The sequence below is a fragment of the Bombus terrestris genome, chromosome 8 (genome assembly GCF_910591885.1).
Source record: "Bombus terrestris chromosome 8, iyBomTerr1.2, whole genome shotgun sequence".
Classification (NCBI taxonomy): Eukaryota; Metazoa; Arthropoda; class Insecta; order Hymenoptera; family Apidae; genus Bombus; species Bombus terrestris.
The window spans coordinates 3698772-3724790 of record NC_063276.1 but is presented as its reverse complement, the minus strand read 5'-3'; the positions used below and the strand labels follow the sequence as shown (position 1 = coordinate 3724790).

The window sequence follows — 26019 nt, the reverse complement described above, 5'->3', positions numbered from 1 at the left end:
AACAAAGAAAAAATACCAATTTTCCCAAAATTTTCTTTCTTCTGAATCTCCCCTCCCTCCCAACGAAAAACAAGCAGAAGACACTTTGCTACAGAGTCTATGAAAAATAGCTATGCTTAACGGTTTGAAAGAAATTTATTCTTCAGGTTCAGCTTTACTTAAAGTTAACAGATGAATTTGCCATTTACTACAGCTTGAATTATTTTGACATGATATAGATATAATACGTTAGTATATATAAAACATATTTAACATTTTCGTGGCCTTCTTTTCCGCCATTCTTGCATATCTATTCGCTTATAATGATTGAACATTTAATATTTATGTAAATATAACTATATCGTTAGATAATCATATGAAACATATCTATACTGACATTAAAAGCATTCATGCATCAAGTTCTCCATCTTATTCGATAATTCCGAAAATAATAAGTGTAAAAAAATTATAAGCTGAATTTATGCAAGAAATTTCCTGCTCTAACAATTATCAATTATGTAAAAAAAACATTATTAGAACTTTTTACATCGTTCATTTCATATAATATTTGTACAAAACAAAACTATGACATGTTTCTACTTATCTAAAAATGAACAATATTGTTGGTATTCTTATTCTATTAATTGGTATTACCTATAATTTTAATTAGTATATATTTTAATAAATTAACAAAACAGTTTCCAAAAATTTCGTGAAAGATATATACCTATGTATCTTAAAAATATTAAGTGATCAATTAGGAATTTTTTAGTACAGTCAAATGTACGAGAATTGCTATGACAAATTCAAAATATCGTATCATCATGTAAAGATAAATAAAAATGATAAGGTGTTTTCCGTGATACTGATTTCTATACTTATAATTTTTCAAAACAATACTCGCACAACTGATTAATCATAAATAATAAATAGAAAATAATTCGATTGAAGTACTAATGAAACTCACGAAAGATGTTAAATAACTATTTTTTAATTAATCATCAATAATAGTACAGTCATCTTCAGATTCTATAGTACCGGTTATGCTCAAATGTTGTCCTTTATTTTTTAATACACTTACTGTATCAACTTCACCTGTAATGGAAAAATGTCCTTTTTGTGTTTTAGCTTCTTTCCTCGAATTATTATCAATAAATTCATTCGCAACAGTCTTTTTAACTAAATCATTATTTATGTTACTAACCATTTTCGAAAAATCATCAATAGCTCTGCAAGTAATTGAGTTTCCCTGTCGCGATTCATAGAACTTCAGATCACTTTCCTTCTTAACAGAAATACTTGAAATATTGCTACTTGAAGCAGTTGACTTATCCATAGTTTCTAGCATTTCAGAAACGTATGGCGAATTAGCTTCTATTAGATCCTTTAATGATGTTTCGTTTGGATCGGGCAACTCTTCAGAATTTTCAGCTTGCTTGCTTTGAGAGTTTACACTCTGTTTTTGTAAGAACTGAATAAAATGATCTTCATAACTGTAAGATTGCTTATTGCCCTTTTTTACAGGCAATGTCGAAACATTATCCTTTTTCCCTGATTGTTTATTACTTTTCGTCAACGCAAAATACAATATAGACCTATCATAATTTTCCAATTCTGTAGAATTTATTTGTACAGATTTATCTACCAACAGAACAGAATGATTGCCTACAGCTCGTTCTATAGTGCTTCTCTTTTTGAAGAAATTTATTCCATCGACCACACTTGTATTACCAACCAGATCAGATGGGCCCATAATACCGTACTCTATTTCTTCGTCAATATTGGAATCCTCGTCGGATTCATTTACGCAAGTCATATCAAGAGGTATTTCTTCGCACTTTCCGCGATAAGTCTTGCGAATATTATTCTTATCTACAGACTGAGTAAGTCCCATTTTTGTTGAATATTTTTTCCACCTATTATATTCACGTATTATTCTGTCATTAATATACGCTAATTGAGTCACAGTATCGCGTATGTCAGAATGAAACTGTTTGATTAAAAGACGAGCGTCGGTCGGTTCATAGTTTTTAAATTCCTCTCGTTTAGTCGTATCGAACAAATCTTGGAATTTCATCTTTAGATGAAGCAGAATACTATTAATCTCTTTGCCATGAGGAAGTAACCTTTGGTTTAATGTCTTCGCGTTATGCCTTTTTTGTATATCTTGTTTCACTGTAATAGTATAATTATTCTTAGAAGATGAACTTAGAAGAGCAACAGGTACTGCTTTGTCATTACTATTGGAACTGCTAGTAGGTCGTGGAACTCCTGATGGACCCACAACAGCTACGTCTTCTGAATCACTTTCGATCTCAATGATATTCAGGTTCGTATTTGTACACGGTACCTGCGGCTTAGGCAAGAAGAAGCGTGGTCGATGTATTAAGTTAATGTTCTGATTAGGTATAGTAACCATTGACGTTGGCGTAGAATGTAGTGTCTGATATAAATTCACTTGGTTCGTCTGGTTTAGCGAAGTAGGTACATGACGACGAGGTGCAATAGGTGATGAAGATTGCAAAAAATTAGAATTTGCAACAACATTCATAACAGCCGTGTTATACATCGTTGGCTGTTGAGCAATGGGGAGATTCATTCTATGATGACCAGGGTTTACTTGAGATTGCGAGATAATAGTACCGTCCGCTCCAATAGTGGTATTTTCGCATTCAACCATCGTTTGCTCGCATGAGAGTAAAGATGGTAATATTCTATTGTTATCCGTGGAAGTGTTGTCTGATATTCCGATATATTTATCAGACATAGATATACTATTACCGTTGGAAAATTTTGTTTTGCCACGACCCTTTTTTTTGCGTTTGGGAACAGCATTTGGTACTATTTGTTTAGGCATGTAAGTTTCATCCTCTTCTTCGGAATTCGAGCCATTTCGTCGACGCTTCCGTTTTTTTCTGCGCGGACAGCATTTCGATTCGTCAGTGTTCATTTTGTCGTCTATTTCCTCTTGAGGCAACTTACAATTTTGATATATTCTGAAATCATTTAAAATACATGTAATTAAATTTAAGAGAAATTTTTTATTTTTTTATTTCTATTTTGGTAATTGTTTACCTATTTATCGTTTGAATATGCTGAAGCAAGGCCCAACAAGTTCCTCTAGCATTATACAGATCTGTAGGATCACAGACAAAGCATTTCCATCTCTCAACTGCTTCAATTTTTTTTCTCAATATGGGATCAAAGTTTCTTTTAATACATTTGTAACAGAAAGTGTTACTACAAAAGGAACAGCAGTATAAGTTACCACCATTTGCGCACCATCTACAAAACATATCTGTATCATCATCACCTGTAAAATATAATTAAGAAAGCCCATCAAATTTTGTTGAGTTTTTAGATGTAGATACCAATAAAGTATATACCTTGTTCAAAAGTGCCATCGCCATAGAAATCTTTGCATTTCGCACACAGTAATGTATGTAATACAGGATGTTCAAACATGTTATGAGCATCTGCTGGTGCAGAGCCAATGTGTACATCGCATGCGGTACAATGCAGTCTTTGGAACTGCACTACTGAGATATCTAAAACACATCAATTTAATAATTTTTTAAAAGTTTATTCTCCTATGACTTGTAAGTCTTATTATACATTAAGAACTTAAAAAACTTAATTTACGAAATTATATTTGTTGCATTGAATATAACTTAGAAAACATATATGTATCTCACTAGATCACTATTGTATGTTTTTTCTATCAAAAATTCTGTAAAATAAGGAATTGCAGTATATGTATCTTAGAACATAACTTCTGTTGTCGCATTTGTTTTTTTTTTAAATTCACGTGAACATTTCTACATCATAAAATGCATGCAAAAAAGGCAGCATGCTGTATCAAATAACGTTAAAAACGAATTTGTTGAAAAAGAAGAAGTTAACAGACGATGAAAATGAATTGTGAATAAATATTATAAATTTACCATTGCCAAACATAAGCTTGTAATAATTATATTCCTCTTGGGAAATAGGTACTGGAGCATTAGTCGTACTCGGAAGTAATTCCTTGGGAGTTACTACAATATGAAGGTTAGACATTATATTTCACGATAATTCATAGAAAGTCATCTTGCGAGACTTCGCGACCTCACCGTTTTCTTTAATGTCTACCCCCTTCACTTCGTCCACTTGTACTTCAAGCATGTTTGAGATATCCATTCGTGTAAACGATAACATACAACGTTACGTTTCAAAACACAGGTTATCGCACCGCCATTTTCCTGCAAGCGCACCGGCCTGCAATTTCGCCATGGGATCTTTCGAACGTTCAAAAAGATATGCTGTAAGGAAAATTTTCTACCTGAGCCTATCTGAGTAACTGTAAAACTCTAAAGAGATAAACAGGCAATTTTCTTAATTGTTAAACAACATTCTGGAATCTTTTAAGTTTGATACAATTTTTATCACATAAAGATTACTAAAAAAATTCGTTGAGATATTTTCATACATATAATTAAGGATTGTCAAATTATATATTCAAAAGAACGGTAAATAATAATAATAATAATAGTATCTTTCTTAGCCTCCCAACCAAAAAAATGATAAAGTAAGTTTTATTAAATGCAATTAATAATACAATAACGTAAATCAGTATCTCACAAAAAAAATTGTATTTAATGATGTAAAATAAATAAGTTATATATATATAATCGTTATAAATATATATATGTGTATGTGTGTGTGTAAACCAATACGAAACATTTTGCAGGAACAGAGACGATGATATAGTATAAATTATTATTTATTTATCAATATAAAAAACATTGCCGAGGTCATGAAAGACTTAAGTGAGCTATTTCTAAAGTAAGTTTGAATGTTCGATCGCGCGGCCGACAACTCACCCCTTTGTTCATCACTGCGACTGCGGGAATGAATTTATTTACAAATGGCGATCATTTTTCAGATTTGATTATAAAACGATTCGGGCTGATTAAGAATTCTCTAAGTATACAGCTATGACTGAAAATGCGGATAACTCTAAGAAAACATCATTACAAAGGTCTGCGGAAAAATTAACGGAGGAAATTCAAAGTATGGCCAATTATAAAAGTCTTTATGCTGAAATTCAGGTACTCGCAAAGTACATAAATATAATCATTAGCCTCATTAATAACAAAAATTGATAACTTTTTCAAAACAAAGATTTGAATATTTAAGAAAGTTTATCTATTTAAAAAATAAAAAAAGTAATTCTAATTAAAGATAAGATTCCAAAGAAATATAGAGCTGCTTTTAGTGTGGAACTTGAAATGCAAAGTATTCGAAAAATCAAAAACGCTACAGACAATTTTAACCTCTTTTTAGAAACTTGTTGCTTCTACTGCAGTAAAGAGAGAAGACTTTAAAAATACATTACTGGAGGCGTTAAAAAGTAATGGTTTAGAAACAGAAATTAGGAATACTGTATTTCATTGGGTCAGATCACAGGTAGACATAATTTTTATTAGTTTTTATCTATTCAGAACTTATTGTCTAAACGTGAACTTTCCTTTTAACTAAATGTTTTTTAAGGGTTCTTTATCAACTGCAACAGAAATATCCATGGAAGAAGTAGATCTAACTTATTTGAAAAAAGCTCAAATTCAATGGGAACGTAGAATACAAAAGTCATTAAATTCAACCTGTAATGAATTAAATGTGCCATTAGCACGCATAAGACCGAACGCAGATCGCGAAGAATTTGCTGAAAAATGGAATGAATTAAGCACTTATGATATCGGTGACTTTAATATTGATTCAGTGAATAAAAGTTCTAGTAAAAGTACTGGAATGATTATCTTAATCAATTTAAATTTTCTTTTATTTAATATTTAGATCTATCACAATATAGACCTCTTTATGCTCCAAAAGATTTTTTAGATGTGCTGTTTTCTATACGAAATCCTGCTTTCAAAAAACATTCGTAAATATGCATTATTTTTTAAATAAAAATCACATTATTTTTCTCAATATTAATAAAAAATAATAATTTTCCAGGGACGAATTGAATTGGGAGTTCAGTCATATACAAATTCGTGTAAAAACACTCACGCAATTGGTATACTATTTTTTGTTCTATTTTTTTAAATAAATAGATATGTTCGAATTACAGACTAATATGAATAGTGAATTATTATTTTTTCTTTAATAGAGACGTGTGTATTTGGAGTTAGCAAAAGGTATGTCATTACTTGGTGTAAATCCAGACATGCCAAGTTCAGAAAATTTTGGAAATCTAGAAGAGGAGAGGATTTTCATCGGTGAGAAGGTATTGAAATCGAATCACGCTCCGATAGCGCAACAATTCTTAAAGCGTGGGGCTCCTCGAGCACTTCGTGGCAGTCTTTGGTCCCTTGTATTAGGATCTACAGTAAAACAAAATGTAAAAATGTTGTTAAATGTTATTTCTTTTCTTAAGAAAAAAAATTACAATCTGAATATTTTTTAGGATATAGAATATTATGAAGAATTAAAAAATATGGTGTTACAGTACGATATCGTTATAGATAAATTGATAATAAAGGTAAATTTTAAATTTTTTAAATAATTTTTAAATTTATTTTCGCTCATTCTCCCAAATTATATTTCCAATTACTTTTATTTTAGGATGTGCAGCTAACAGCACGAAATGACGATCAGTATTTTGTGTTTGAAGACGTTTTATATAAAACAATGTTATGTTTTTCTCGTGATTCGGAAGTATTAGCACCAGTTACAACCGACAGAAGTGCTGGAGGTCAAGTCATACACGCTGTTTTGCAAGGGAAGCCAGCCACTTTGGAAAACACCCTAGTCTTCCCACCAAGCGGTGTGATTCCATTTCATGGGTTCACGATGTATGGTATAATATATTAAACATTGTTTGAAATCAATATAAAGAAATCTATGACCGTAAGAAATACTAATCCATAAGAATATATAAAATTCAATTAAGTTGTTATTTGAATATTATTAATATTATTAATATTATATATAATATATATATAATATTTTAGCTACGCCATTTTGTTACCTATACGATGACCCGTGCGCAATGTATTATACGTTTCGAGCTTTTTATTTACGATATTGGTTTCGATTGCACACCGTATCTAGCCACGAACAAGGTATTGTAGCACTGTGTTTGCTTTTCGAGAGGTTACTGCAATGCCACGAACCATTGCTTTGGATTCACTTTAGAAACATTCATATACAACCGTAAGTTCAATTTATTTTGTACATTCATACCATCATTAAACAATATTTATTTTTAGGGTAAGAATTGTTTTTAAGTGGATCATGAGAGGCTTCAGTGGTCATTTACCACCAGAACAGTTGCTTTGCCTTTGGGACTTAATTTTAGCATACGATTCGTTAGAAATTATCCCCTTACTCGCGGTCACTATTTTGAGCTTTCGAAAAGAAAATTTAATGCAAGTTAATAATCAACAAAGTGTTGAGGTAGGAATAGATTTTATATTAATTATTCATCTGCCAATTATTTATTTGCTACTTCTTATTTATTTAAATTTATTTTATTAATTACTTATTTTCAGGCTGTTTTGGCAGACTTGTCTTCTTTAAAGGTTGTTCCATTATTACAATTGGCTTTGTTAAGAGAATAACAGTAAATGAAAAAAAGAAGATACATGAGAACTTGATTTAAATATACATTTCAAATTTAAGTACGAATAATCCCTCCTCTTGCGTTTGCGCAGATTAATATACGTCTTTATCTCTCATTCATGATTTATGGATTGTTATTACAATAGTTCAGATTATTCAACAACTCATTGGATGATCAAACATTTTTAACACTCCGTTAATTGAATAATTTAAAAAACTCCGTCAACATCATCAATTTCGTCAATGCTAAAATTATCGCCATTTCTTTCACATATGGCTGGAATGACGACCAATATTCTCTATACTAGCAGCTGATTTCCGAACGTAACTAGACATATATAGGGTGCCATACAAATACAAATGTACGTGTGTTTAATAAAAATATATATTCTAAAAATGTGATAAATATTTTAATAGAATATAAGATTATTAAATTTTTTATTCAATAGTTGAACTTATCTTTTATAATTCAATTCAAATAATTATTAGTACAAGAACAATTTTATATAATAATTTGAAATATCACTTCTCTTCTTTATTTTACCATGAACTTACGTATATTGAGCTCTAGATAAATTATGCTTTTGGTTTTTAATTATTTACTATGTAATACATTTTATTCTGATTTAATAAGATATACAATATATTCCTTTAAGATTGAGTATTTTAGAATATTTTATGATATTTCCTAAGTACTGAAAACAGTTATAAATAATTTGAATTTTTTACGTTCCTAGTGATAAAAGTTTTTCTCAGCCTTCAACCCTTTTGTTTCTTATTTCTATATGACATTTTATTTATTTGGAACACATTATATGATGTTACTTGTGATCGACAAAGATAGAAAAAGTTTTTTGGTGGGGAGGACTTTCCTGTTTCCGCCTGTCAGCCGTGGAGATCAGAGACGCCTACCTGCCATCGTCGTTGTGTTTATGGTAGCTGGTTCTTTGCTAAATTGTATTCTGTGCAAATATCTTGTGAAACGCGTGCAAAGTCACGCCAATCAGCAGCTTGTGAGTAGAAGCATCGCTGAATTTCATTTTTCTCCGTTTCAGAAATTATATTTGATTGTCATTGTTATTACTTGCGGAGTTACGACATTTACGACAGATAAGGGTGGGGTGGTTCTCACCCCCAAATTATTAGTCATGCACAGCTTGTACCAGTGTCGAAACCCTCCGTTAGCGTTATCTTTTGTACACATCTAGATAACAACAATAAATCAATCATAAAATTTAACAAAAATTTTGTAATAAATAAAGATATATTCATCCACATTTTTCTTATACATTTTTACTAAAAACAGTTAATGAACACCACTTAAATTAAAGTAACTTGTTTATGTGTAACATTATCTTTATCAGATTACATGGTTTAAACAGAAGTTAGTCCAGAAAGTATAAAGTTGAAAACGTCAAAATGGCTTGGCGTTTCAAAGCATCCAAATATAAAAATGCAGCTCCAATTGTTCCTAAACCAGAGGCCTGCATTAGAGACATCTCAGTTGGCTCATATCAAACTTACGGCAATAATATTGCAGCATCTGCTGCATTTATGGCATTTAATGTAGATCATAATGGTATATTTATATATTTTAATATAAATTATATATTCCATATTTTTGTGTTAAATTATATCTTTTTTTGTTTTTTTCAATCAGGATCTAATCTTGCTGTGTTACCACTGGAGGATTGTGGTAGAAAAAGTAAAACTATGCCATTACTTCATGCTCATGCAGATACAGTAACAGATATGGATTTTTCTCCATTTCATGATGGTTTATTAGCAACTGGTTCACAAGATTGTCTTGTATGTCACAATGTTTTTATATATTGTTTTATAACTTTGTTTATTATTTAATTAAATATCTTATAAATTATTATGTTATTTATTGTAGGTCAAGTTGTGGCATATTCCAGAAGCTGGCTTGGAAGAACCTCTATGTAATCCTGAATGTACATTCTCCCACCGTCAAAGAAGAGTAGAGGTGGTGTGTTGGCACCCTTCTGCTGAACACCTTTTAACAACAGTATCATATACAAACCTGTCTTTATGGGATGTGATTTCACAACAAGAACTATTTTGTAATTACAATATCATATTTCTTACTAGGTGAAACGTTTTCCAATAATTTCCAATTTAGTTAATACTGCTTTATTATATTGCAGCCAACAATGAACATACAGATGTAATTCAGTCTTTAAGTTGGAAGCAAGATGGTGTGATCTTAGCTACATCCTGCAAAGACAAACAATTAAGAATAATAGATGCTCGTGCTTCTACTTGCATCGTCAATTCTTGTTCCAGTCATCAAAGTATCAAAGATTCTAGATGTGTTTGGCTAAATAATAGTGACAGAATACTTACTACTGGATTTGATGCAGCTAGATTAAGACAGGTTTATATAAGAGATTTGAGGCATCTAAATGAACCAGTAAAAATGTTAGAATTGGATTGTAGCACAGGGTGAGAATTTATTAATCACTAATCTTATTAAATTGATTCTACCATAAACACGAAGTATATTCCATAGGATTCTAATGCCTCTGTTTGATCCTGATACAAACATGCTTTTCCTGGCTGGAAAAGGAGATACTACTATTATGTACATGGAAGTTATGGATAAAGATCCATTTCTAGTTGAAGGCATACGTCACAGTGGAGAGCAAACAAAAGGAGTATGTTTGGTACCAAAACGAGCATTAAATGTGATGCAAGCTGAAGTTAATAGATTACTACAACTTACCTCTAATATGGTGATACCTATTATGTATCAAGTTCCACGAAAAGTAAGTGCATTGTAATATAAAAATGCAGTTTGTAACATATTTCAGAGAGATAAGAAATCCTGAAATTTCTATTCTAGACATACAGAGATTTCCATGCAGATATATACCCAGATACAGTAGGGTGTATTGCACAAAATAATGCAGCGGCCTGGATTAAAGGACACAATATGCCTGTTCCAAAAATATCCTTAGATCCTGCTAAAAGAAATAAAGGGGAGGAACCCATTGCTGTAAGTTTCTATATATTTTTGGGCACTTTTAAGTTTGAAAGATGTATAAAATGTAGGATTTTTCATAGAGGACATAGAAAATTATAATAAAGTTTATCATTTTTTATGAATATATGATTTTATTAAATTGCACGCTTATCATCATCATTTCATTTCATTTCATTATCCATTTTGCTATCTAGTTTGCTAATTCTGAAACAAGTTTTTGAAAACGTATTTTTGTAAACATTTTTTTAAATGTGTTGTGTGACATTCGATTGTATTTACAATTAATTATTATTATAGATATATAGTGCAAAATGAATAATAGCACAATGTATCAGATAATGTAATTAAGCAATGTAAAATTAATGAATACATCATAAAGATTAAAATTGCATTTTCTGATATTTTGCTATTTGTGTGATATACATATGCATATGAGAGTAATATAGAAGTAGAACATGATATAATTATTTTCATTATTTGTGCTGTAAGTTCATAATCTTTTATATGCATTTTATTTAAGAAAAAAGTTTTGGCTGATAATGTACGTTTTATTTTGCATCATTTGATTTTATTTCTTCATGTTCTGTGTATATTTTTTCACGTTTCAGATATCCAATGTATGTTTTATAGTTTATACATTAGCACCATTCAAAGTGTTATTCCTGGCACGTGTAATTTAAATGGCAATTGATGTTCTGTAGCTTATTCTATCAGCGTAAGTAATTCTACGTATGCGCGAAACATAGTTATTCTTGTGTTCTTAGGTGAATGCTTCGATATACTCTTTCTTTTTGTACATACATTCTCAAACTTTTTGCTACGTTTAGGTGTAGAAAAAACAGGTTTCGAGATTGTTGTTTATTTGCATTGTTCCCTTATATTTTTTCCGCAATTACAAATGTGCAGATAATGCGTATGTACATGTGACAAGCTTGTAGAAATTACATATATCATTGACGTAGAAAGAAAATCTTGAAAATGGATGTCGGACTTTGCTAATTTCGTTCAAACAGTTTGCGTTATTAAGGAATTTACTCTCAGGTACATAAGGGAAACTTAGCGACGCTCAAAGAAAATGAACGAGAAATAAAAGTGGAGCAGAAGCAATCGACCAAACCTACCACCGTCACCACGCCGAAAACTTACACAAAGACACAAGAGGTGATCGAAAAAGAGCCAGTGCCCGAGAACGATATCGAAAAGTTAGAAGATATGAAGAAAATCGAGGTCGAAGATGACAAAAATAAAGTGCAGAACGGAGGGCAAGTGATTCCACCGAAGCCTCTGCCAAGATCGTCGAGAACTAATAGCATTTCCGAGGATGAACCGAAGCCAGTCGCACGTCCTCGTACATCGCCAAGCGTGGGTTCAGTAGTTACATCCGTGAACCCTAATGCGATTGGGGGATATAAGGTTGTAATCTGGCTATAAGAGAAAGTAATAGTGTTATGAAAAGAATTTCATTTTACAAAATGTTCTACTTCTGTATGCTTGATGATATCGTGTCCCCTTATATACCGTTTCATTTATTTCATTACAGTCATAATCACCATAAATAGCTTATTACGAATAGATTTTTATTAGAAGAACAAAAAATAATTCTTACTATTTCTTTGTTTTTAGCCGCGACTTGGACCAAAACCATTTCAAGCAAAGTCTGGCAGTCAAGAATTTTCATTCGACAAGATATTTTCGGTCCCTGTTGCACCGAATAGTGATACTAATGGCTACCAAAATGACCTGAACAATCAAATAGAGAACAATATAGAACCAGAGAAATCGCCGTCATTTAATAATGAGCGTATGAAAGAAGCGGAAAATGGAAAAAGCGATTCTAGTTCTTTGGAGGAGGATGCTAATTCAAGTGATTCTGGTTATAAACCGAAAACGCCGAGCACTGCGGAAAGACGCAAAGTATTTGAGATAAAAGTCAAAGATGACTCACCTGAAAGCGAGGATCTTGGAAATTTTGAACGGGGCAATGCAAATAGAAATTCTATAGCTGAGAGAAGAAGGCTTTATGAGAGTCGTTCTGTGTCTGTAACTGATGGAAACTTAGCCGAGAAAGCAATGGGATCGCCAACGATGTTGAGGCGCAGAGATTCGTTTAAAACTAAAAGTGAAGTAATTAAAGAAGACGAAGTTAAGAAAGTTATCTCGATGTTGCGTCAACAGAGCATGGATCCTCGCTTGGAAAAAGTGGATAATTCTGTGACGCCAACACCTAAGAGAACATCAACTGTATTTGGTAAGAAAAGTATAAAAAATAAATACTTTTTTTATACGACAAATATATTATTAATGACTTGTGTTTATTGTACATAGGTAGGGTATCGAAATTTCGACATCTGAAAGGTACACCTGGTCATAAATCTACGCATATTGAAAATATAAGAAACATTAGTCGTCAAATATCTGGAGAATGCGATGGTTTTCATGGTACTTTGCATTTTGCATAAAATACTTCACTTCTTATACAAGAAATTTACCTTCAATAATTACTATATCATTTCAGCCAACCCTGATCGTGTTGCGGTGCCACTTAGCGGACCAGGTGGTAAAATAGCAGTCCTTGAATTGAAGAAAACTGGAAGGCTACCAGATGGTGTAATGCCAGCATTAGTACATGGTGCCACTGTAATGGATTTCCAATGGAATCCATTCGATAATCAACGATTAGCTGTCGGTAAAGGAATCAATATTTTTTTAATTATTGTAATATTTTGTAATGAAAACATTTGTCAAATGATAGTGATATTATTGTTCTTTAATAGCATGTGATGATGGAATGATCCGGTTATGGGAAATACCAGAATCCGGATTAGCAGAGCCAACAAACGAACCAAAACACACCATAAAGGCTCATACCGATAAAATATATTTAATCAAATTTCATCCATTGGCATCAGATATTTTGGCATCGGCATCTTACGATATGACCGTGAAAATTTGGGATCTGACACTTTTATCATCTTGCGAAACGGCTGTTGCGAAGATTACTCTGATGGGACATACAGATCAAATTTTCAGTTTAGCGTGGTCACCATGCGGTCAGTATCTCGCGAGTACGTGCAAAGATGGAAAGTTGCGAGTTTATAAACCAAGATCTAGCGATGTGCCAGTTAAGATTGGCAAAGGACCTGTTGGTACCAGAGGCGCACGAGTTGTGTGGGCATTGAAAGGACAATTTCTCGTTGTACTGGGTTTTGACAAGTAAGGATTTATACGATTATTTGAATCATATACTGGGTCTCACAAAATATGTGAGAGATATTTGTAGAATCTATTCTAGACATCAAAACAATGAAGAAAGATTTCTACACAAAAATATTGATTCAAGCTTATTTTTCAAGTTACATAGCTTTATTTTAGTTTTCATATTTAAAATTAACTTTATAAATATTCTCCACATATTTAGTGACACCCTATATAGATTACAATAACTTGTTATTATTTATATTTTTTTTTTTCAGAGTTTCAGAAAGACAAATATATGTGTTTAAAACGGACAATCTTAATACTCCATTAACTACAGTCGGATTAGATGTTTCGCCTGCAATTTTGATGCCATATTACGACGAAGACAGTTCAACGCTCTTTTTAACAGGACGTGTAAGTGAATACCAAAAAGTTTAAATACTTTATAAGTAATAATAGAAGATAATAGAAGATACAGATAATTTAGAAAATATGTTTCATATAAAATATATTTTTAGGGTGATTCTACAATATATGCTTTTGAAGTAACAGAAGAACCACCATATTGTTGTCCACTTAGCCATCATCGATGCAGCAGTTTGCATCAGGGTTTATCGTTTCTTCCTAAGAATAAATGCGATGTTGCTAGTGTAGAATTTGCATCGGCTTTAAGATTAACAAATAACACGATAGAACCTCTAAGTTTCACCGTTCCACGTATAAAGGTAGATTTAATATAGTTAGCAAAAATGCAAGGACAATAAGCTAATTTTAATTGTTTCAGAGTGAACTTTTCCAAGATGATTTATTCCCACCAACAAAAGTTACGTGGAAGCCAACTATGACTGCTACTGAATGGTTTAATGGAGCTAACAAACAAGCGTATAGAATAAGCCTAAAACCACCTGGCATGGACAATTGTAAGCAATGATTAATATTTTTATTAAAAGTATTATAATAGTATTTGTATTAAAAATGTTATGAATATTTATGTTTCATATATAGTAACTGAAAATCAAGGCCAAGGTGTAGTTACCGCCCCAGTTGTGGCGAAACAGCAATCAGCCACTCCATTTTCTGTATCTGCCCAACCTTTCAACAGACTGGGATGGAATCCCGACGTAAAAGCTAAACAAGAGGAAGTAAGTAAATATTTAAAAACGAATCAGTGAGTATCATCAAATGAGTATAGTATCGTATCGTGAAATATAAAAATATAAAAATTCCTTATAGAGTGCAATCATTTTTAATTACTTTGGCATGCGTTCTTTTACATGTTTTAATTCTTTTTATAATTATTGCTGCAAATCTTTAAGACATTTCAAGATATACCATTTCTGTATAAACTGTATAGAATTTCTTAATATAAATTTAAAAGATTTGCAGTTGTATTTCTTACTTGGTCTGAGAGTGTTGTTAATGTATGTGTGGTAGATCCAGAAAACTATGAGCAACTTTGTGGGCGATGTAATACAGTGCTCTTTGGAACAGGATCACATGGAAGGTGTAGAGGAGCACGAATGGGTAGGTATCATTTATTGTAAGGTTGGAAACAAAATAATTTTTGTATTATAATACTAAAAAATTTCGGTCATATTAATATGATCATATCTTTATACATTGAACTTTAATAATACATTTGCAATTTCGTTATTTTAATTACAGGATGAGTGAAGATTGTGCGACATCGGTAGGTCATTAAAATAAAACGGTAAGATAAAATAAATTTATATGTAGCTGTTCGAAACGTAATTTATTTATAAGTTAAAAATCACAGCATGAGGGGAAGTATTTCGATATTAGCATCGTACATGTTGAGAAATATTTATAAATGGAATGATATTTTCAACATAAATTTTTGTTCAGGAAAGTTAACAATACGTGTGCGATTTTCTTCAATTGTGGTAATATTTTAATATAGGTATAATTACCTAGGTTATTGTACGAATTTTATTTAAAAGAAACGGAGGACTGGACATTAAAGTATTTCCAACTTCGCGTTAAAATTCTCATAACATATTCTATATAGTTCAGTGAAGAAGTCCTTGTAAAAAATGCGATTGCAGTCCTTGTTATAAATGATTTCTATTAACTGCCATTTGATTCATTTGATATTAAGGATAACCACATAGGATAATTAACAGTAAGAGCTGTACTAGAAATTTAGATTTACAGATATCTACCAGAATTTGACAATAGTTTCGATTATATGTTTATGATTTTGAGATCACATACTATTTCAAAGTGTGTTTTTAGCACTGAGTGAAAACGAATCTACTGAATAATTTTATTGTGTTATTTATAAGATTTGAGAATACTCTAAATTAAAAATATAGAAGACTTTTTAGTGTATTAATTAGAAATGGGCATTGCTTGAATGGATATCCTTGTAATTGCATTTAAATCGGAAATTAACTAACAATTTCTTTGAAAAATTATTAAATATTTTTTAAAACCAAACGTCTGATCAATATATTATTTTTAAAAAGTAATGTTTCTTTCTGTAAACAATTTGTTATTAATCAAGCACTGCTCCTTTCTATTGCTAAATAAAACAGTATGTAATGATCCATAAAATAATTAGTCTCAAAAGAATGACATATGATTTATATAATATTGTATACCTATTAATGCCACGTACCTTTCTTTATTTAACATTATCAATGATACTCTCAGTGTATACATTACTGTAATCATAATCATCATACGTGTGATACTAGCGAACGATACTTTTTTCATGAATCAAGAATAGAAATTTCTATTACAATACATCACGCACATGAATGAAAAAGTTACACGTACTAAGTTATAAGTCGACAATTATGTTATACGGCGAAGTATACACACAATAAGTAGTTGTACGTTCAGCGTTTTTCTGGATCTTAAGCGGTTAACAACCATGTCGAATATAATGAATAAACCAAATTTTATACTCTTTCAATTGCGCCAAAGTATTTGTAAAAAATATCGAAAATCCACCAAAATGTATCATAGCGCGAAATTATTCTTTCAATTCATTGTGCATTTATGATTAGAATGTCGAAGCGTGAATTCCATATTTATCGGTAGTCAGGAAATAAGAATGTTTTTAGATTGCAAGTAGTATAAAGATGCCTATTTTGTCTATGCAATATACACTGAATTCATACTGTTTAATGGTCTAATAGAAATTAAGAATGATAGAATGATTTACCATTTCTATAAACTGTATTCATTTACAATTTTATACGAATGTATCCTATTCCATTTAGATAGACCATTTTTTATACAATATTGGGTTGTAACATAGGTAAATTCGGTTAAACCCAGTATTTTTCTTTATTTGATTGAACTTACTTATATTACAACCCAATAAAATAGTCTAATCATATGTAACGATAGTTTCTTGTAACTATTAAGAATGTAATGGCGTTCCTATTCCTGTGATTGAAAGCAGTTTTGTATAAACAAAGATCCCTCCATTTTAGTATATCGATTTTCAAATACGTCTACAAGCAAACATGGAATTTACGCTTCCATGCGAGAATCACGCACATTTTATACTTTTATATTTCAGCATCGGTAACTTAATAATCATATGTAAAAAAGAGATTAATCATGGGTGCTATGCCGTTTCAACAAACCTTAGCTTGTAGTCGCCAGAATAATGAAAGTACGACAAATCATACAATTTGTTTTTTTATGATTGCTTAATTTGCTCAACAATCCAAAATAACACATTCCAGTATTGTATTTTGACATAGAAAAGGCACAGAATCATCAATCGTAAGAAATTGAAAAGGTGCCAAAAGTTTCATGCAACAATTGAAAGAAGAAAAAGTTCATGAATTAAGTTTCTTATACAACGGATTGAACGTCTTTAAGTATTTAAGAAAATTGCATATATTTTTCTCTACATTTCTCACACACATTTTTATACCATTTGTTAGAAACATAAAAGTTCCCTTGATAAATCAGAGATAACAAAACTTTTGTAAGCATCAAGAGTGAAAAAAAAGTAGAACAGAGAGGAACAAGGTAATACTTCGCTATGAAAAGAAAAAAAATATAACTCCCATTTGCATCGTCCGCATTGTAGTTCACATTTGTATGTCTAAATAATTATCCGTCAGATATTCTAGAACTGAGAAACATCATTGTTGCATATTTTATTACCCTCACTTTTTTATATTATTGTATTTTTTAGTAGGTTTATATATAAGCAGATCAAAAGCCATATATATAAAAAGTATTATGTAAAAATGATATCTGAAAATGTTATTATTATAAGTTGCACAATAATTCCTTTTTACCTCTATTTTTAAATTTTGTTCCATTATGCCCTTGAATGAAACTATGGATTCTAACAGAATTAAAAGGATGTAAATGGAAAAGATGATTATAAAACAGATAAAAATTGTTTCTAACTTATAATGCTTCTCAAGAATACTATCTCATGTGCAACTCTTTCATGCCGTGAATTTTTTTTTGTTATGAACAGTAGATTTATAATCATTCTCAATAATTAATGCGATCTTTCGTAAGCCGCGATTTGAAAATCTTGTTCCGAAGAAATTATTTCGATTGCAACAAGAAGTTTCTTAGTACTCAATATTGCGCTATGACTGATCGCTAAGTAATTTTATCATGTAGTGACATACCTTTGTATCGACCTTATACCTCTTACATGTATTTCACTTATAAAATCTTTTTATCAAAAATATATATCTAATGTGTTCTCATAATTTTACCCTCATATTACTTATACTTCAACTTCAATAAAAATATGATGGAAAAAATTCGACTGAATAGTACAATTTGTAAAACTTCAGGAATATTTTATTTAAATTTATATAAACAACAAATTTTATATGAAAAAGTAGTTCCTTTTTTACACTTATTGGTAAGAAGTGCAACAAAGAAATAATTTATATATAAATGTTTATTTTAAGAAGTAATTATCCAACTCTATCTCTTGGAATTAATCTAAGTTCAGATCCATGTTTAAGAAAAATGTTTCCTGAAATTAATCACATTATAAATATATTGCTTAAAAATTTTCTCATAAGTATTATTTTATAATATGACGGACTTACCTGCTGTTTGTTGTGGATTGATACCTATTCCATCATCTGTGATTATGGCAGATGTTGCTGGAGATACTTTAAATTCTTCAGCAGCAAATTTTAATACAGCAGTGAAAGGTGTATTATCTGGTACACTAAGTCTGCAATTATAATTATACAATATTTAATAATCATTAAAAATTTCTATTCAATTCACAAAATAAATTAGATGCTAACTTAAAATGATGAGAGCTTATACAAATGATTATTGAAACAAAGTAAATAATCAAAAAAGAAATAAATCTAATGTATTTTATATAAACCCTCATTTCCATTCAATGATTATACAAGGATTATGCTATTACCATCCAATATCTTTTTCAATTTTATGCCATATTGTACCATTGGGATGCGTTTTTACTAATTTCATTCTGTTGTACATTATTTCTGAAATTTCTGTAGGACCATTTAATAATACTTCTATTACTTTGACAAGATGCTCATATTTGAATTCACAATTTGATATCCACTGATTTTCAACTTGTTTCATATGACGAGCAAAGTAAAATATGCTATCTAGGAAATTTGTGTAAAACTCTGAATATTTTTGCATTAACTTCCAAAGCAATTTTTGTTTTACCTTTGTAAGAGCTAAACAAACATTTGTATCATTGTGGACAAGTCTGTTTGACAATATCTGAACTATTAACTCCTTACTTTTGCTGTTGTTATGTAAATTAGCAGCAAAGTGAACTAGTTTTGAATGAAAACCATCATTAATCATTTTATGAATACATTCCAAAACCTCATACTCATTACCATTACTAATTAAAGATTCCCATGAAATGACTAAAGCTTCATCTTGCATATCCAAGGCAGAGACACCTAATTTTTCTAAAGACTCTATAACTATATTTGTACATATTCCGTTAACTAATATTCGTTTAAGAAAATCATTGAATCTCTCATTGCCACAATATTGAATGTACAATTTCAAAAATTCATCCACAATATCAGTCGATATGTTAGTGTCTTTCAAATAGATCTCTAGTAATTTATCACAAGCATTTTTCAATTCAGAACATTTATACAAATTTGATCTACTTTCCTTCAACCAATGGCTGTGAAGATTATTATCAAGGACATTTTCTTTGCCTATTTCATATGCTTTAGCAATTGTGACTTCAATAAACTGAGCACATTGGAAAGCTTTGATAACATTCTCAATACTTGTTTCTTGGCTAACTCTCGGATTTTCTATGAGTACAAGAAAAGTGTTAAACATTTTCAATACGTCAAGAAAATCAGCCTCTGACATATTTGTGTTATTTTTATTTACACATAAAGAACATGAATCTTATGATTCAATAAAATGATGTGTCGCACCAGAGTAACTAAACTTACACTTTAAATGGGAGTTTCGGATCAGAGGTAAGAGTTATTTTAAAAGTAACTTTAGACCTGTAACAAATGAACATTTCTATTATTAATTATTAAGTTAAATCATAAACATTAAGAAACCATATGTTTAACAGGACATATATTTTGAAGCTATGTGTTAGTTTATGTATGCATACACACATAGTACTTCTTTCCATTATTTTTTAAAAAATGTTATCGATCAGAATACGTACGCCATAATTATCTAATGTTGTTTTGTGAAAAATGGACTTTTTATATGTACGATTCACTTTGAAAAGTACCTTAACCTCAATCAAAGGTTACTCGCTTGACTTCTATGCAAACATTACGAATCATGAATATCACAAAACCAGAATGGAACACTATCACCACGTAGCGGTGAAAAGATTGAACTAATCACTATTGCTGTCTTTGTCGCACACTATTGCAACTTGCCTGATACGATTACATATCCTTATCGCATAATATTGCGGCCTTTGTTCTATCACCTATTGGATGCGAAAGAAAAACAATAACTTAGAAGATATAAGGATAGAAAATAACACACTTTGTCTATAGCCAAAGAAAGAATAGTGTACGATAAAGGCATATATATACACGATATGTATATTACTCATTACAGAAGTGGTAGAAAGTAATAAGGATAGACATATGTACTCATATTAGACAAGGAGGACGATACTGTGTGACAAAGACAGCAATAGTGATTAGTTCCATCTTTCCACCGCTACGTGGTGATAGTGTTTCAGTATTAATTGTAATGAAAAAAAATCGAATCAATTTTCATTAATAAAAAGAAGACTAATTGAGAGAATTAATTTGTGAACTTTAGCGATTGCATCTTCTAAATTAAACTCGAAATCAACTGTTTCCCTGCATCTCTGTAAGCTCTTTAGCTTACGAAAAGCATATTTAAAAATTTACAAATTCTATTTAATAGATCGAAGCATTAATTGGAATAATATTTAATTTCTGACAAACTATGTTCGATAAGGGCAAAGATTTAGTATTTTAGAGATCGTTAAACAGATCCTTAACTAAACTAAACGGTTGATTAATTTCAATTGAAATTCAGTTTATTAAAGCCTTTGTATACTTAAGTTACAAAAGTCTTAAGATGTTACAGTATATGTACTCCTTTTTCAGCATTCTTTTATCGGGTTCTACATTTCATTTTCGTAGTATTAAATCTTTAGAGTTACTTGCAAGTACTGCTAAATGATATGATATTTAGTAAACTCGGACTTAGTTAATTAGTATATAAATACTATAATAAATACAATGATGCGTAAATACTTTTTGTAACAATACTACGTTACAATAAATTTGATTTTTAATAATAAACAAATAAATAGGACGCATCTTTTAAAATGTTCAGCAATAGCTCTTGTAAACTCAGAAACAAATAAATTTATATGTTATAATTAATATTTTTTTATATTCTACGTTATTTAAATATACAAAGAAAACGTTGAACTTAAAAGACTAAACTGTGCCATTTGATAATCTACAGAAAACAGTATACCATTGAAGGGCTATAAATATTGTACTTCAGTACCTAATAACACAATATTTATTACAATTCTAATTAAAATATTAAAATATTTTTATAATTAAAAAAGTTCCTGTTTAATGTATTAAAATTATTAAATTACCTCCAGCCTATCTAAATTAAAAAATAAAATAAGTAAATATTTTTATTTCACTGTACTTGTTATTTTGAGAAAATGCTTATATACTTATATATTTGTACATACATAAGAAGAATAGCAAATCATAGTGATGTAAATTAGTACACTAATAATTTTTTAAAAATAGTGCCCTGCATTTATGATCATAATATTTTTAAGCCATAACAACATGTTATAGCAGAGAATAAAGTTATAACTTAATTAACTATGAAATGAAAGGAGTGATACATTTAAGAATTAAAATATATTATTGAGTTTATAAATTTTCGTAATTTTGGCTTGCATCATTATGATTTCAATCTGTCAAATATCTGAAAATTTCATGCATTTTAATTACTTTAATGATTATATACCATCTTAATGGTACAAGTTATATCTTTTTAAATTCAATTCAATATTATTAACAATACTAAATCCTTGCCTATGTTCGCTATGGTAATATATAAGTTTGTAATTAATGACGTGTATCGAATAATTTAATTTACATATGTATACATACATATGTATATAATCTTTCACTAATTACTTTTCGATTTATGTATTCCCTGCCCTTACTTTGTACTTATTAAGTTAATATACATACTATCCCTCCCAACCAATATGCCGCATACGCTATACTTACATTTTTCTAAAATTCTGCTGTAACAATTATCTCTAAAAGAAAATACAATTCATCAACCTTCACATTTATTATATTTTACTATTCCTATTGTGCTTTTTATCAATTAAATAAAAAGTAACACGCGCGGTTAAAATTTGTGAAATCGCCACGTTACGGGCTTATCGCATCGTAAGAACTGTGATTGTGCCGTTAATGTTGCATTAGTGTGTTGCATACCATAGTTTCGGTGCGTTAATTTCTATATACGACACAATGCAATAGATAGTAGTGCGTAAAACGCATTCAGAGAATTTGCACTTATCCGGAAAAAACTGGCGAAAGTTAAGCTTTTGAACTATTTCAATAGTATTTTAACAATTACAAATACGTACTTGTAAAGGTTAGATAGAATTCGGAAAGAACGAATTACACAGATCACAAGGTTCAATGCAGTTCTGATAAAATAGATCAGGTTTACACGCAGGGAACCAAGAGGCGAAAATGGATAATAGTAAAGTGGATGAAGAAAATCAACGTAATATTAATGATGGGGACTGGATTTGTCCCGATTCTCAGTACGTAACTTTTCTAGAAGCAACGTTGCTGTATGAAATCAGCCTTATGCTTCAATACTTCAATTTTATTCACAATCGCGAATTTACAGTGGTCACAAAAAATACTTGCATATCACTATATTTATCACATATCAATTACTCATGTCAATGTACATTACATTTCGTATCATTTAATAGTGCTTTCATACGACCATAAAAATATGGATATCATGAAAATGAAATGTAGAATTTAATGAAAATACTTTCTGTATCCACTGTAGTTTCAACTTTGTTCAATGCATATTATTTATACTATCACTGTGTCATTTTACAATATTTATTTCAATTGGTAACACTGATCCTGTAATAAATCATGTGATATGTAATAATGTTATTTGCTTGAGAAAAATATTAATTATTAAATGAGTAATTTACTATATTGTTTTTTATACTTAAAGTTAATTACACCATTATGTATACTATGCTGAAGTTTGTTCGTAATAATTTATTGTACTAAAGAAATTTTGTATTCACTAGAGCAAGTAAAACAATAAGATGTCTAACTCAACATAAGTCTTTTGTATTTTAAAATATTAGTATGAACCTGTAAAATGTTGATATTTAGAGATATAAAATTGCCTATTTATACATACCTATTATGTGAGATAGCGACTTGATACTGTTTAATATTTCAGATGTGCCAATGTAAATTTTGCAAGAAGAAACTCTTGTAATCGATGTGGAAAAGGTATATAAAAGTCAATATGGTAATGTATAGTTTCTATATAATTTTCCTTACAATAATGTCTTGTTCCTTACAACTTTTTTAATGTCTTGCTTTATTAATATTACAATATATAATATTATATATAACAATTAACAAAAGATATATTTTTATGCAGACAGAGGAGAGTGTCCTAAGAAAAAAAAATTGGGACAAGAAATTGGTAAAGCAGCTGCAGAGAAAAGTAGAGGATTATTCAGGTAAATAATAGGAACATATATAACAATATAACGCAAAAAGAAATTATTCTCTATTATATGAAATAAGTTTAGAATAAATATTCTAAAAAATACAACATTCAAGGACAACATCATAATATAATTTGATCAGTTTTATTTAAATGATTGGTATTTTCATTTCAATAATATACAGAGTTGTACAATATATCGTATATCTTTCTTTAACTTTCAATATACTTAGATTTTTTGTAAAATATTTACACAATGAGTAAATACTATACATACATGAATAACAGAGCAAATAAATGATTGTATGTTATGATTTTTTATGTTTAGTGCTGATGATTGGCAGTGCAGTAAGTGTGGAAACGTAAACTGGGCCCGGCGACAGCAGTGTAACATGTGTAATGCACCGAAATTCGGAGAGATTGAAGAACGTACAGGATATGGAGGAGGATATAATGATCGTGGAGTCGTTGAATATAAAGAAAGAAGAGATGATGATGACGAGTACGATGAGTTCGGGCGTCGTAAAAAGAAACGGAAGATTGAAAACCGCTCAGATGATGATTCCAAAGATTCTAGGTATAGCAGCCCGCCACGTAACAAGTCTAAGAACGAGGATGAAAGAGATGAAGTGGAGAATGAAGAAGATCAAAATGTAATTGATCATACTTATTTTATCAATAACCAGAAATATCAAACACATTTGAAATTTCAGGATGAAGACGAAGAGGAAGAGGAAGACGATGAAGAAGATGGTGATTTATCGAAATACGATCTTAGTGAATGGGATGACTTTGCAATTAAGAAAAAGTAAATTTTCTCATGATTAACGTTTGTATAGTAGATGCAATACATGTTGTTAATTTTCAGTACAAATGGGAGCACTGCATCTTCAGAAGAACAACAATCAAGGTAATAATAACAATAAAAATGGAGGACCTATATAGGCAATTTTCTCTTACTTTCATTTAGCAACTTTCCTTTGTTATAAACAAGATCAATAATAATCTTATTATCATTAAAGGATTTGAGAAAATAATAATTATATCGATAAAAACAGGTAACAAACGTTTTATATATAGACGTAATATTTTTTTTACAGAGATAAAGATGACTGGCGCGATTCGGGGACATCCAGTCAATGAGAAGATGTGCAGAAGGAAAGGTTTGACTTGGGTTTCGGGTATAAAATTGGTTGCGACAATGAATCGCGATATTAATGGACGAAATTGCTAAACGGCACATTTGTTTTAAACCTTTTAGAGATAGCATTATCGTATTCCTTATTAGTTAGATTCATAATGGCATGGTTAAAAGGAAGATATAGATTTAACAAGCCTGATGGAGATCATAATACAATACTCGTTAAATAAATGATTTTTTACAGGTGAGAGGAAATCCCATGAGCGAAAAATTGCTCGACTACTAAGAGATATAACACAACGCAACAAATTTAGTGATTTAGTAAGCACCTTTGGATAAAGTGATGGACGATATACAACTTATTGCAAAGGGAATCGATTAACAAATAAGCTTTACATTTCGTGACTGAACTCATAACTTCGTTTGACTCTATGGATGGAGAATGAAATGTAGGTTACTTATTTGCGCAATATTGTCCTAAATATTGCATAGTAATGTGGAAATTCGTAAAATGCTTGACGCAGGTAGAATATTTCGCTAGTAAATGAAAACAAGAAAAAAAAAAAAACAGAAAAACAGAATGACCTGTAATTCTGATATAATTTTATGGATGATGTGTTACACGACTCGTTGTAAAAGCTCTGAATTACGAACATAGATGAAATCTTATTTCTAACTCAAAATATAAAGTCTTCGAGAAAGCTCTCTATCATGTCACACTTCTAAAAAAGTTTCTCTATGTACGTTATCACAAAATTCATGACATTCTCATAGTCACTTACTTCACTTTGATTCGCTTAAAATA

General features: G+C 30.4%; 5 protein-coding genes across 13 annotated transcripts; 3 read left to right on the top strand and 2 right to left on the bottom strand.

Annotated features, from left to right (window-relative positions):
* Nucleotides 1-116: 116 nt before the first annotated feature.
* On the bottom strand, nucleotides 117-4440 carry LOC100650603. 2 transcript variants are annotated; one of them, XM_012311095.3, is made up of 6 exons: nucleotides 4092-4440; nucleotides 3924-4016; nucleotides 3366-3527; nucleotides 3055-3292; nucleotides 1184-2975; nucleotides 117-1074 (listed from the first exon to the last, which is right to left on the bottom strand). In XM_012311095.3, exons 1-6 carry the CDS (start codon nucleotides 4174-4176, stop codon nucleotides 1057-1059), a joined length of 2388 nt encoding a protein of 795 aa, XP_012166485.1. In that variant the 5' UTR covers nucleotides 4177-4440; the 3' UTR covers nucleotides 117-1056. The 2 variants fall into 2 exon arrangements, with proteins under 2 accessions (XP_012166485.1, XP_003397265.1); XM_003397217.4 differs by having other exon boundaries at nucleotides 117-2975.
* Nucleotides 4441-4708: 268 nt separating this feature from the next.
* Nucleotides 4709-7590, top strand: LOC100650485 (TBC1 domain family member 19). Its single transcript, XM_003397216.4, has 12 exons — nucleotides 4709-4803; nucleotides 4904-5069; nucleotides 5305-5427; nucleotides 5512-5719; nucleotides 5815-5902; nucleotides 5977-6037; nucleotides 6131-6361; nucleotides 6428-6502; nucleotides 6586-6820; nucleotides 6975-7176; nucleotides 7233-7419; nucleotides 7515-7590. The coding sequence occupies exons 2-12, from the start codon at nucleotides 4956-4958 to the stop codon at nucleotides 7581-7583; spliced, it is 1593 nt and encodes a 530-aa protein (XP_003397264.1). The 5' UTR covers nucleotides 4709-4803; nucleotides 4904-4955; the 3' UTR covers nucleotides 7584-7590.
* An 846-nt stretch (nucleotides 7591-8436) lies between these two features.
* Nucleotides 8437-18493, top strand: LOC100650041 (coronin-7). Of its 2 annotated transcripts, XM_012311093.3 has the most exons (18): nucleotides 8437-8597; nucleotides 8949-9163; nucleotides 9245-9393; nucleotides 9482-9668; nucleotides 9753-10050; nucleotides 10118-10373; nucleotides 10451-10603; nucleotides 11633-12004; nucleotides 12215-12839; nucleotides 12917-13030; nucleotides 13107-13277; nucleotides 13366-13804; nucleotides 14065-14203; nucleotides 14308-14514; nucleotides 14574-14709; nucleotides 14795-14931; nucleotides 15224-15313; nucleotides 15455-18493. In XM_012311093.3, the coding sequence occupies exons 2-18, from the start codon at nucleotides 9004-9006 to the stop codon at nucleotides 15461-15463; spliced, it is 3642 nt and encodes a 1213-aa protein (XP_012166483.1). In that variant the 5' UTR covers nucleotides 8437-8597; nucleotides 8949-9003; the 3' UTR covers nucleotides 15464-18493. The 2 variants fall into 2 exon arrangements, with proteins under 2 accessions (XP_012166483.1, XP_003397260.1); XM_003397212.4 differs by lacking the exon at nucleotides 11633-12004.
* An 87-nt stretch (nucleotides 18494-18580) lies between these two features.
* On the bottom strand, nucleotides 18581-20835 carry LOC100650963 (ubiquitin-fold modifier 1). Of its 3 annotated transcripts, XM_003397220.4 has the most exons (4): nucleotides 20469-20835; nucleotides 20239-20295; nucleotides 18865-18995; nucleotides 18581-18788 (listed from the first exon to the last, which is right to left on the bottom strand). In XM_003397220.4, the coding sequence occupies exons 1-4, from the start codon at nucleotides 20471-20473 to the stop codon at nucleotides 18727-18729; spliced, it is 255 nt and encodes an 84-aa protein (XP_003397268.1). In that variant the 5' UTR covers nucleotides 20474-20835; the 3' UTR covers nucleotides 18581-18726. The 3 variants fall into 3 exon arrangements, with proteins under 3 accessions (XP_003397268.1, XP_012166484.1, XP_048264043.1); XM_012311094.3 differs by lacking the exon at nucleotides 20469-20835 and having other exon boundaries at nucleotides 20239-20327; XM_048408086.1 differs by lacking the exons at nucleotides 18581-18788; nucleotides 20239-20295; nucleotides 20469-20835 and adding an exon at nucleotides 19200-20232 and having other exon boundaries at nucleotides 18964-18995.
* A 1726-nt stretch (nucleotides 20836-22561) lies between these two features.
* LOC100650846 (zinc finger Ran-binding domain-containing protein 2) lies at nucleotides 22562-25782 on the top strand. 5 transcript variants are annotated; one of them, XM_012311092.3, is made up of 8 exons: nucleotides 22574-23123; nucleotides 23798-23850; nucleotides 24005-24086; nucleotides 24402-24726; nucleotides 24787-24881; nucleotides 24942-24983; nucleotides 25174-25231; nucleotides 25459-25782. In XM_012311092.3, the coding sequence occupies exons 1-7, from the start codon at nucleotides 23050-23052 to the stop codon at nucleotides 25214-25216; spliced, it is 714 nt and encodes a 237-aa protein (XP_012166482.1). In that variant the 5' UTR covers nucleotides 22574-23049; the 3' UTR covers nucleotides 25217-25231; nucleotides 25459-25782. The 5 variants fall into 5 exon arrangements, 4 of the variants coding, with proteins under 4 accessions (XP_048264045.1, XP_012166482.1, XP_012166480.1 ...); XR_007224956.1 differs by having other exon boundaries at nucleotides 22575-23123; nucleotides 25174-25663; nucleotides 25739-25782; XM_012311090.3 differs by having other exon boundaries at nucleotides 22575-23123; nucleotides 25174-25236.
* The last annotated feature ends 237 nt before the right edge of the window (nucleotides 25783-26019 follow it).

What these genes read in the sequence shown, in the direction of transcription:
- LOC100650485 (XM_003397216.4), top strand. Translation starts at nt 4,956, where the DNA reads ATGACTGAAAATGCGGATAACTCTAAGAAAACATCATTACAAAGGTCT. An exon ending in ATTAAGCACTTATGATATCG is followed by an intron (nt 5,720 to 5,814) that starts GTGACTTTAATA and finishes TTTAATATTTAG; the next exon opens with ATCTATCACAATATAGACCT. An exon ending in AGAAACATTCATATACAACC is followed by an intron (nt 7,177 to 7,232) that starts GTAAGTTCAATT and finishes ATTTATTTTTAG; the next exon opens with GGTAAGAATTGTTTTTAAGT.
- LOC100650846 (XM_048408088.1), top strand. Translation starts at nt 23,050, where the DNA reads ATGGATAATAGTAAAGTGGATGAAGAAAATCAACGTAATATTAATGAT. An exon ending in TGGATTTGTCCCGATTCTCA is followed by an intron (nt 23,124 to 23,797) that starts GTACGTAACTTT and finishes TTAATATTTCAG; the next exon opens with ATGTGCCAATGTAAATTTTG. An exon ending in TTGTAATCGATGTGGAAAAG is followed by an intron (nt 23,851 to 24,004) that starts GTATATAAAAGT and finishes ATTTTTATGCAG; the next exon opens with ACAGAGGAGAGTGTCCTAAG.
- LOC100650041 (XM_012311093.3), top strand. Translation starts at nt 9,004, where the DNA reads ATGGCTTGGCGTTTCAAAGCATCCAAATATAAAAATGCAGCTCCAATT. An exon ending in GTTGTACTGGGTTTTGACAA is followed by an intron (nt 13,805 to 14,064) that starts GTAAGGATTTAT and finishes TTTTTTTTTCAG; the next exon opens with AGTTTCAGAAAGACAAATAT. An exon ending in CGCTCTTTTTAACAGGACGT is followed by an intron (nt 14,204 to 14,307) that starts GTAAGTGAATAC and finishes ATATATTTTTAG; the next exon opens with GGTGATTCTACAATATATGC.
- LOC100650603 (XM_003397217.4), bottom strand. Translation starts at nt 4,176, where the DNA reads ATGTTATCGTTTACACGAATGGATATCTCAAACATGCTTGAAGTACAA. An exon ending in GGTAGACATTAAAGAAAACG is followed by an intron (nt 4,017 to 4,091) that starts GTGAGGTCGCGA and finishes TTCATATTGTAG; the next exon opens with TAACTCCCAAGGAATTACTT. An exon ending in CGATGGCACTTTTGAACAAG is followed by an intron (nt 3,293 to 3,365) that starts GTATATACTTTA and finishes TATATTTTACAG; the next exon opens with GTGATGATGATACAGATATG.
- LOC100650963 (XM_048408086.1), bottom strand. Translation starts at nt 20,152, where the DNA reads ATGTCAGAGGCTGATTTTCTTGACGTATTGAAAATGTTTAACACTTTT.